The following is a 10,206-nucleotide window of genomic DNA, read 5'->3' as shown; positions in this document are numbered from 1 at the left end:
TGCTTACTTTTGTTCCCAAACCATAGATTATAAGATTCAGTGTTGCAGGGAAACTAATGACCAGCTGTTGAAGGGGCATAAATCATGGATACTTCAGGCCACTTTGCTATAAGGCTATTAACTAAGAGGGCCATTTCAGAAAATCGGAATATTTACTGATCGAAACTCTTTCCTGTTAGCATACATTTCCTCAAATTTATGTGGGGCCTATCAGAAAATTATATGTAATTAAACTTTGATTAACATGATTTTGCATAACAATAATTACAGTCTATGTAAGGCACAATGAACTTTATTGCAATGTATGACCTATCATCTACACAAAGTATATTTGGCAATCCATTGTCAAAGAGTTTTTTTCAGTGTTTGCCTTTGTTCTGAACCAGTTGAAGGGAACTTGATAAAGTTCCTTACCCTTGCAGAGGGCATCTGATAAAGCATTCTCCACATGACTGAAAGATATTTGATAGGAGCCAGATACAAAAAATCTCAGTTCAACCATTTTAATTTGTAAATATTACAGGAAGATGTGAGGATGTTTTTGATTTATGCAAGATATATTCCTTGGAAGTCATTATTGTTATAGAAGTATATAATCACGTAGGTCAGAGGATCTGCCCTGTCTTTGTGAGGGCTTTGTGCGGGTTTTCTTCTATCCAAATCCCAGATAACGTCTAACTAAAAAAAAAACAAAAAAAAACTAAACAATAGCTTTGCTATATTTTCTTTAGGTAAACTACTTGGTATTTTAAGAAGGCATCCACTTGAAAGTCTTATAAATGTTTGAATTGACATTATGTATAATGTATTTCCAGTAATTAGAATATTTCAACTTTGAAGTATATTTTAAGGCAAGTGTGATCATGAGAACATTTTTTTTCAACAATATCACTGGTTTATAAGAGGAAAGCATAGTATTTTTTTGGGAAAATTATATTTATTAGTAATCTTGTTTAATATGTAAAGTTAAGAAAAAACTATATTTAAAATAAATTTATTTCTTAAGACGCTTTTGTGAATCTGTCCCCTGGTCTTCCCCAGACCCCAATATATCTGCCGTTTTTTTTAGCTTTTGCCCCAGGCAGCAGGACAGTGGGGCAGTGAGGAATGGGGAATGAAAAGCTGGTGACCCTGCATTTGCTTCAATCAACCATAACCCAGGAGTGAAGATATTTTACCAATGGAGAAATAAACAAACAGACCACACAGTATCCGTACCATCCATACAAAAGGTAGGAGGTGATGGATGGCATCTTGTGTTAAAACTGATTCAAGATACAAATATCTTGTAAATATTGGATATGGTGTTATGGTTTGGAAATAGGGCCAGATTTTTATAGTCCACCTTTAATTTTTTGCATAAAAAAAAAAAACAGTAAAACTGTGGTTAAATATAAATAGACATACCGATACAATTTGTCCAGAAGGGGACAACATTGCTCTTTATAATGTGTGTGTGTGTGTGTGTGTGTGTGTGTGTGTGTGTGTGTGTGTGTGTGTGTGTGTGTGTGGGTGTGTGTGGGTGTGGGTGTGTGGTCAGGGGTTATTGTATGCTTTAAAAATTCATACATATGATTTCCTGATGTGACCCAGTCTGAATGCAAGCTTGACTGGAAGTTGCTAATTGAGAAAACACCATAATTAGGATTTAGATAACATTAGAATTTCATATCTTTGTCATTAGATTTTCAGTTAACATAGGAGATCAACGTAAATTTTAAATTCTGTTAAATGCTAATGCAGAAGGACTTGCCTCATTAAAAACTTACTTTACAATGTGGTGAAAGTCTGGTACATGTCAAAATATATACAATTTAAAACAATTCTTAAAACTTTCAAAGCAATAATCCAACATCACATCAATTTTATGCTTATGAGGGATAGACCGTTTGCTTAAGGAGCTTTAAAGTGTTCATTCTAATTTCTTTTGTCCGTAAACCATAGATGATAGGATTCAATGTTGGAGGCAAAATCATGGCAGCCACACCACTAAATTGTCTTATATGTGTGGGAATATCTGTAAGCCTGTAAGAAATAATAGTGAATAGGCCTAAACATTCAAAAATGATGAAAACTATTAAGTGTGTGGCACATGTCTGCAGGGCCTTGCTACGTGTGTCTGAGCTTTTGTTACGGAAACAGGCTATGAGAATCTGCAAGTATGTAAAAACAAATGTGCCTACAGTTACTACCTGAGAGAAAGCTACAGTTGTCAGTCCATAAATATTATTAATAGCTGTGTTCCCACAGACAAGCTGGAGCAGAGAGGGGTTGTCACAGTATGTATGGGTCAGGAGAGATCGACACCGTGGCAAGCGGAGCAGCAGGATAAAAAGCACAGCTATCATAAGTATGTTTGAGAGCCAGACCAAGGAGATGATTTTCATTATGTGTGTGTTGCTCATAATTGTGTTGTATCTCATTGGTCGGCATATAGCCACATATCTGTCATACGCCATAGCAGTCAAAATGAACACCGCACCTACTATGTACATATGTATAAAGAAAGCTTGGGTAACACAGGCTGAAAACTGTATGGTCCTGGTATCCCACAAGAGTTCTTTGATGAGTTGTGGATAAAGGGCTGTAGAGCCCATAAGATCATTTATAGGCAGGTTTAACAGCAGAATGTACATGGGCTGATGAAGACTCTTATTTACAATGATAGTGATCAGGAGGATGAGGTTACAGAAGAGAATGATCATGTAGTTAAGTGTAGCAAAGAGGAATGCAGGGAGGATGCTCTCAGAGGGGATGTCGAAGCCTTGAATTGTCAGCAAGAATGATTCATTTGAGAAGTTGTTCATTCTTGAGTTATTTTTAAACCTGTGTTGAGGGAATAATGGTGGTCATTGCTAAAGCTTCTAATTTTAAAGAAAAACATGCTGAACAAAGAATATTGATTACAGACCAATTTAACAGTATATACATTTTAACTATAGCACAATACATCAGAATGTTTTTTACTTATTTTTGTTAATTCATTTTTGCAGTACATACTCACCCTCAAAACTGAGCCTTCTGAGATTTTGTTCAGTGCCATTTTAGTGAGGTACCAGATGTTTGGTTTGCTGTTTAAATCTGAAGTGCATTGTGTATAAAGTGAATAAAAACACCTGGGCACTTTTTCAGCACCCAGGTTTTATAGAGTTCAGAATACTGGCTGTACAGCAAGGTGCCTAATGGCATATATTCTCAGGAGGAGATAGGGAAGAAATCTCAGTTTGCACGTGTGTAAACTTTAGTGTACTGCTAAGTAACAATATCATTCAGGGCAGAAATCCTGTGGGATTGGCAGCATTATGGTTGTGATTGAGCCTGTATCAGGCTACTGCATAACCTACATTGATTTTATTCAAAGTGTCTGCTTAAGTTAAAATATTACTTTATTGGCTATGCAACAGTGCACTTTTAGAACCTTTACAGTACTCCTTTAGAAAGGAGTTTCCCAATCCTGCTTCTCTACTAAGCCAGCACTGTGCATTGTTTTTGTCTTCCCAGCCGTTATGTCTTTGTTAATCAGCTCAGGAGTTTAGTTATGTGTGTTACTACACTGCATGGCACATCATGTTCATTGCAGATATATTTCAGGACAGATGTACTTTCACAAAGAACAGAGAAATTAGACTTTTTGTGCTATATCTGTTGAATATATTAAACAGGCCAGATTCACACAAGGTGTCATTTTGTACAAATAAATTCAAAGCAAGCCAACATATCCAAAAAGCAAGCAAAAGAGACAGTCACAGAAATATTTTATTATTGTTGTTGCTGCTGCTAATGATTTTAAATAATGCCTGATAACGTCGTCTTTCTCCTGCACCCACAGCCATCCCACACGTTACAGCTTCAGGCGTCTTATCAGTTTAGATTGCTGTCCCTGAGAGGTATGAAACATCACCTGATGGATGTAAAAGGTTCTTGAAGCAATGCATGCTTATTATTAATCAAATCAAATCAAAGTTTATTTGTCACATACGTAGTCATACATGCTACAACTAGCAGTGAAATTTTGCTTACATGAAGGGTATTGTAGAGATAGAGAATCTAAAGATATAAAGATAAATAATATAACTAAGAGAAAACAGTGGACCACTATTACAATGTAAACAATGTATATATGTTCATCACAATTGGTATAGGGGATGGTGGTAGTGAGCATTGTATGGTTGATTGTAAAGTGCAGTGTATAGTTGAGAGCAAAGGTGAGTAGAGAGCATAGATTAGTAGTGAGTGGAGAGCACTGACTCACCTAAATGCACTCTTATCCTTGGCTGCCCATGCTTAGTGCATCATAACCCTGTGATTTACTTGTAAAAGGGGAACATAATCCAGTAGAGGAAACAATGCCAGGGTCGCTGTTTGACTCTCCCACACTTATGTGAATGCAAACCTTTGTTTTTTCAATGCCATAAACAATGCATTTCTAATATCTCTTGTGTTCATTCCATATATAATTGGGTTCAGAACGGGAAGGATTGTAAAAATCATTATACCACAAACTTTTTGTGCATTAGGAGGTATATTCTGGAAACGATATGAAAGAACGCCAAAAATACCAACTATTTCAAAGAGACTAAATGTAATCAGCTGTGCTGAGCAGGTATTTACAGCCTTTTTTCTAGCATCAGATTGTGAATGGGAAATGCAGGTTTTGAGAATCTGGGCATAAGAGAATACCTGAATACTCACACTAACCACATGCATAAATCCAGTCAAAACTAAGCCATATATATTGTTCACAGTAATATCACCTACACATGAGAGTTGTACTAAGGCCATATTTGAACAATACACATTAACAATAAATGTCTTGCACTTTGGCAGTCTGGCCTGAAGAGCAAACAACACGACCTCTAATGCAATGTCAGTGCCCCATGCCAGAGCTATAACACCTCCAACTGTAAAGGGTGTCATGATAGAGTGATATCTGAGTGGCTTGCATATTGCTATGTAGCGGTCAAATGCCATGGCTGCCAGGATAAAATAAACACCACCTGCATACAAATGCAGAATGAATCCCTGTAACACACATGTTGGATAATAGACAACATTTGACTGAGTTACAATATCGATCAGCAGTCTGGGAAGGAGAGTGGTGATTCCTACTAGATCTGCTAGTGGAAGGCTGAACATTATGTAGAACATTGGCTTATGAAGGCTTTGTTGTGTCAAAATGAGTGCTAGGATGATTCCATTACATAACACTGAAAAAAAGTAGATCAGAGTCCCAGTGAAGAAGACAGGATATACAGCCTCTGGAAGGACATCAAATTTGGCAATCTGAAGACTCCAGCTAAAGGTGTCATTTGAAAATTGGGCTTCCATTAAAATCTGTGGAACAATCAAAAATGTAAGAGAAAAGTTACACATTTCCAAAATATTTTTATCCTAGTATTTATCTAGTAAATTATATATTTTTTCTTTGATTCAATATTGGAGCAATATTTTACTCCTTGAAAATTCTTCATTATTTGGACTACACATTTTGGACACTTTTTTTGTATTCTGTATGGAACAAAGCCTTTCATCAATAATGACACCAAATGTAAGATTGTCATAATGAAAAATGTAGGTACATTTTAACAAATATAACATGAAATAATAAAAAAAAGTTTGTAAAAAATCATAGAAGGCCCTGTTCCTGTTTTAGCTTACCATTGGCTTAGCCTTTGTTAACTTCAGGCAACATCAGGTGAATATTTGGCCAGTAAAGTAATGAAATGCACAGATCTTCTAGTGGCATCAATAGTGAAGCACAATGGCACATTTATATACAGTTAAATCCTCCAGAGACTATGCCAGTGACTCACATGTAATGCCAGAGAACCGTCGGCAAAATCTGTTTAAAGTCTATAAAAAGCCCCCAGCTGTCTGGAAATTTGTATGTTTTGTTTGAAACTACTAAACTACTTTAGGTGATTATGACCTCATTAACATTTATTAAAGTGTAATGTGAATGCACATGTGGAGTGAGTTACATCAGTTGGCTGCTCCTCATACCAACCCCAGTTTCTACAGTCCACCAAGCTATTGTTAGCAGTAAACCTCTGTGGGTAGATGCCCTGTAAACGGTGCACTAGTAAATGTAATAGGTTTCCCTCTTCCTTTAATTGAGGGTGGCCTAGTCCACTTGAGTTTGGCGCATACTGAATAAAGGTCCTAAAAGGTTGGATGTTGTCAGTGAGAGACACAATGCATTATAGCTGATACATTTACCATACTTCATATATTTCATTTAATTACATTTTCATTTTGACAGCATAATTTAAGTCATTTCAAATGAAAAGAGACATCTCTTTTTTTAGACAATGGAATTATTTAATTATATTTTGATGACACATTTGAAGACAGTACCAGCATATTGTTTTTATGTTAAATCAGTCTACATATTCATAAAGGTTAAAGCTTTCACATTAGCTTTATGTGACTGTGACCTTTACTTTTTTCAAGACCAAAAAAAAATGCATTTCTAATGTCTTTTGTATTCATTCCATATATAATTGGATTGACAACTGGAGGAATTGTGAAAATCATTATACCACACAATTTTTGTGCATTAGGAGATATATTCTGGAAATGATATGAAAGTATTGTACTGGTAGAGACTATTTCAAACAGACCAAATGTAATTAATTGTGCTGAACATGTATTTATAGCCTTAATTTTAGAATCAGACTGAGTGTGGGAAAGGCAGGTTTTGAGAATTTGTACATAGGACAATAACTGAACACCCACACTAACTACCTGCATAAATCCTGTCAAAACCAAGCCATATATAATGTTCACAGTAATATCACCTCCACACGAGAGACGCACCAAGGACATATTATCACAGAACACATTAACAATATATGTCTTACACTTTGGCAGTCTGGCCTGAAGAGCAAACAACACGACCTCTAATGCAATGTCAGTGCCCCATGCCAGAGCTATAACACCTCCAACTGTAAAGGGTGTCATGATAGAGTGATATCTGAGTGGCTTGCATATTGCTATGCAGCGGTCAAATGCTATTGCTGCTAGGACAAAAAGTACACTACCTGCATACAAATGGAGAAGGAAACCTTGTAACACACATGTTGGATAATAGACAACATTTGACTGAGTTACAATATCGATTAGCAGTCTGGGAAGGAGAGTGGTGATTCCTACTAGATCTGCTAGTGGAAGGCTGAACATAATGTAGAATATTGGCTTATGAAGGCTTCGTTGTGTCAAAATGAGTGCTAAAATGATTCCATTACATAACACTGAAAACAAATAGATCAGAGTCCCAGTGAAAAAGACAGGATATACAGCCTTAACATGGCTTAATGTTAAGTTAATAACATAAATACAGAAAATACACACTGTTCCATGTTTTGTATCAACAGTTCTTTTTTTTCCCACGTCATACATTAATATATGCATGACTAAAGTGAAAATATGCAAGGTAAGCTAAATATTGTGGAAACTGAATCCTTCAGTCAACTTAAATTTCATGAACAATGTCTTATTACATGTATCTTATGGCTGATACATTTGTAACCAATCCAAGCAAGTCAGTAACAAGTATGTTGTGAATGATGAAACTTCTTTTGATTCTCTGAGGTGCTGTCAATTTATTTTTTGAACAAAATATACATTTATTTGGATTTGTATGAAAAGGAAACTTGGCTTTAAGAAAAAAGGAACTAAGTGAACGATACAGTTGCTAGGCATTGGTTCTTGGTTTAAAACAGACCACTTGTTTCTCCTCAGCTTCCCTTGAATGTAAAGCCAATCAAAAGCCAAAATATAATGTAAAGGAATGAAAATTATAAAGAAAATGAACAGATCTAACATCAAAGTTTACAATCATTTACAATCGTTTTCAGTTCATGCCCTTTACAAATAAAATTACTATTACTGTTTTTTTCACATAAAACATTAAATTGGTTTTACTGATTTTAGAACAGTATATCCTGTTGTTCTTTTTAATAACCAGGGCTATACTTGATATTTTCCTTTTGACAGCATAATTTGTCATTTCAAATGACTTTCTTTCTACAGACTATAGAATTGTTGTTTAATTATATTTTGATGACACATTTGAATACTGTACCAGCATATTGTTTGTTTATATTGAATCAGTCTACATATTCGTGAAGTATAAAGCTTTTCACGTTAGGTTTATGTGAATGTGACCTTTATTTTTTTCAAGACCATAAGAAATGCAATTCTAATATCTTTTGTATGCATTCCATATATAATTGGATTAACAACTGGAGGGACTGTGAAAGTCATTATACCACACAATTTTTGTGCATTGGGAGATATATTTTGTAAACGATATGATAGTATTACAGTAGTGCAGACTATTTCAAACAGAGCAAATGTAATTATTTGTGCTAAACAAGTATTTACAGCCTTGATTTTAGCATCAGATTGAGAGTGGGAAAGACAAGTTTTGAGAATTTGTACATAAGAGAATAACTGAACACCCACACTAACAACCTGCATAAATCCTGTCAAAACCAAGCCGTATATGTTGTTCACAGTAATATCGCCTCCACATGAGAGTTGCACTAAGGCCATATTTGAACAATACACATTAACAATAAATGTCTTGCACTTTGGCAGTCTAGCCTGAAGAGCGAACAACACGACCTCTAATGCAATGTCAGTGCCCCATGCCAGAGCTATAACACCTCCAACTGTAAAGGGTGTCATGATAGAGTGATATCTGAGTGGCTTGCATATTGCTATGTAGCGGTCAAATGCCATGGCTGCCAGGATAAAATAAACACCACCTCCATACAAATGCAGAATGAATCCCTGTAACACACATGTTGGATAATAGAGAATGTTTGACTGAGTTACAATATCGATCAGCAGTCTGGGAAGGAGAGTTGTGATTCCTACTAGATCTGCTAGTGGAAGGCTGAACATAATGTAGAACATGGGCTTATGAAGGCTTCGTTGTGTCAAAATGAGTGCTAAAATGATTCCATTACATAACACTGAAAAAAAGTAGATCAGAGTCCCAGTGAAGAAGACAGGATATACAGCCTCTGGAGAGACATCAAATTTGGCAATCTGAAGGCTCCAGCTAAAGGTATCATTTGAAAATTGGGCTTCCATTAAAATCTGTGGAACAAACAAAAATGTAACAGAGAAATTCCACATTTCCAAAATATTTTTTATCTTAGTGTTTATCTACTAATTTTTTTTTTCTTTGATTCCATATTGGAATAAAAATGAATCATATTTGCTACTTTGTTCCTTGAAAATGTCTTCATTGTTTGGACTACATATTTTGGACTTTTAAAACATTTTTGGTATGCTGTATGGAACAAAGCACTGCTGCCTTACATAACAAAAATCCACAAATAGCTAATAATGATAGCAAATGTAAGAATGTCACAATGAATTATTTAGATATATTTTAACAAATATAACATATGAAATAAAACAAAAAATGTTTATTCTAAAAAAAATAATTCAAGGCTGTTTTCCTTTGTTTTAGCTTACCCTTGGCTTAGCCTTTGTTAACTTCAGGCAACATCAGTTGACTATTTGGCCAGTAAAGTAATGAAATGCACAGATCTTCCAGTGGCATCAATAGTGGAGCACAATGGCACATTTATATATAGTTAAGTCCTCTAGAGACTATGCCAGTGACTCACATGTAATGCCAGAGAACCGTCAGCAAAATCTGTTTAAAATCTCTAAAATGCCTCCAGCTGTCTGGAACGTTGTGTGTTTGAAATTACAAAACTACTACAGGTGATTATGAACGCACTAACGTTTATTAAAGTTTAATGTGAATGTTGTGATTTTTGCCTGTGTGCTGTGGTTGGGTTGTGTTGGCTGTATCTCTTTCTGTTGGTCTTTGTGTCTCCATAACTGGTTTTCCTTCCTATTCTTCACTCACCATTACCAAAGTTTGGCCAATAGCCCATCAAAAGAAGGTTGCAGAGTCATTCCACACACCTGAACAAAGGGGAAACCCTACAAAACAAGTGACAGAAGCACCAAGGCAGGGTTGGAATATTGGGCCAGAGTACTACATCATCTGAGTAACTTTTTTGGAAATTAATTTTGGTCTTCATACTGCATACTGATTTGAGGCCCAATCAGAATGTGAGTAACTTTGTACAGATGATATTTTTATGAATGTTACTGTCTTTGTCTTGTTTGATGTATGTTTTGAAACAGTGCAGCTGGTTACTGAATGGGGTT

General features: G+C 35.6%; 4 protein-coding genes across 4 annotated transcripts; all 4 read right to left on the bottom strand.

Moving 5' to 3' along the window:
* Nucleotides 1-490: 490 nt before the first annotated feature.
* Nucleotides 491-3,097, bottom strand: LOC113567729 (olfactory receptor 52E4-like). The gene is made up of 2 exons (XM_081700344.1): nucleotides 3,005-3,097; nucleotides 491-2,826 (listed from the first exon to the last, which is right to left on the bottom strand). The coding sequence occupies exon 2, from the start codon at nucleotides 2,805-2,807 to the stop codon at nucleotides 1,872-1,874; it is 936 nt and encodes a 311-aa protein (XP_081556470.1). The 5' UTR covers nucleotides 2,808-2,826; nucleotides 3,005-3,097; the 3' UTR covers nucleotides 491-1,871.
* A 603-nt stretch (nucleotides 3,098-3,700) lies between these two features.
* On the bottom strand, nucleotides 3,701-5,849 carry LOC118242565 (olfactory receptor 52B2-like). Its single transcript, XM_035534341.2, has 2 exons — nucleotides 5,659-5,849; nucleotides 3,701-5,334 (listed from the first exon to the last, which is right to left on the bottom strand). The coding sequence occupies exons 1-2, from the start codon at nucleotides 5,659-5,661 to the stop codon at nucleotides 4,378-4,380; spliced, it is 960 nt and encodes a 319-aa protein (XP_035390234.2). The 5' UTR covers nucleotides 5,662-5,849; the 3' UTR covers nucleotides 3,701-4,377.
* A 500-nt stretch (nucleotides 5,850-6,349) lies between these two features.
* Nucleotides 6,350-7,413, bottom strand: LOC118242566 (olfactory receptor 52B2-like). Its single transcript, XM_081700225.1, has one exon. The coding sequence runs from the start codon at nucleotides 7,411-7,413 to the stop codon at nucleotides 6,412-6,414; it is 1,002 nt and encodes a 333-aa protein (XP_081556351.1). The 3' UTR covers nucleotides 6,350-6,411.
* Nucleotides 7,414-9,566, bottom strand: LOC118242567 (olfactory receptor 52J3-like). Its single transcript, XM_035534343.2, has 2 exons — nucleotides 9,496-9,566; nucleotides 7,414-9,111 (listed from the first exon to the last, which is right to left on the bottom strand). The coding sequence occupies exon 2, from the start codon at nucleotides 9,103-9,105 to the stop codon at nucleotides 8,155-8,157; it is 951 nt and encodes a 316-aa protein (XP_035390236.1). The 5' UTR covers nucleotides 9,106-9,111; nucleotides 9,496-9,566; the 3' UTR covers nucleotides 7,414-8,154.
* Nucleotides 9,567-10,206: the final 640 nt, after the last annotated feature.

The sequence above is a fragment of the Electrophorus electricus genome, chromosome 17 (genome assembly GCF_041902795.1).
Source record: "Electrophorus electricus isolate QZ-2024a chromosome 17, ASM4190279v1, whole genome shotgun sequence".
In the NCBI taxonomy this organism is placed as follows: domain Eukaryota; kingdom Metazoa; phylum Chordata; class Actinopteri; order Gymnotiformes; family Gymnotidae; genus Electrophorus; species Electrophorus electricus.
The sequence above is the reverse complement of the archived record's forward strand: the minus strand, read 5'-3'. Positions and strand labels throughout refer to the sequence as shown.

Excerpts from the sequence above, each read along its gene's own strand:
- LOC113567729 (XM_081700344.1), bottom strand. The coding sequence starts at position 2,807 with ATGAACAACTTCTCAAATGAATCATTCTTGCTGACAATTCAAGGCTTC.
- LOC118242566 (XM_081700225.1), bottom strand. The coding sequence starts at position 7,413 with ATGCATATATTAATGTATGACGTGGGAAAAAAAAGAACTGTTGATACA.
- LOC118242567 (XM_035534343.2), bottom strand. The coding sequence starts at position 9,105 with ATGGAAGCCCAATTTTCAAATGATACCTTTAGCTGGAGCCTTCAGATT.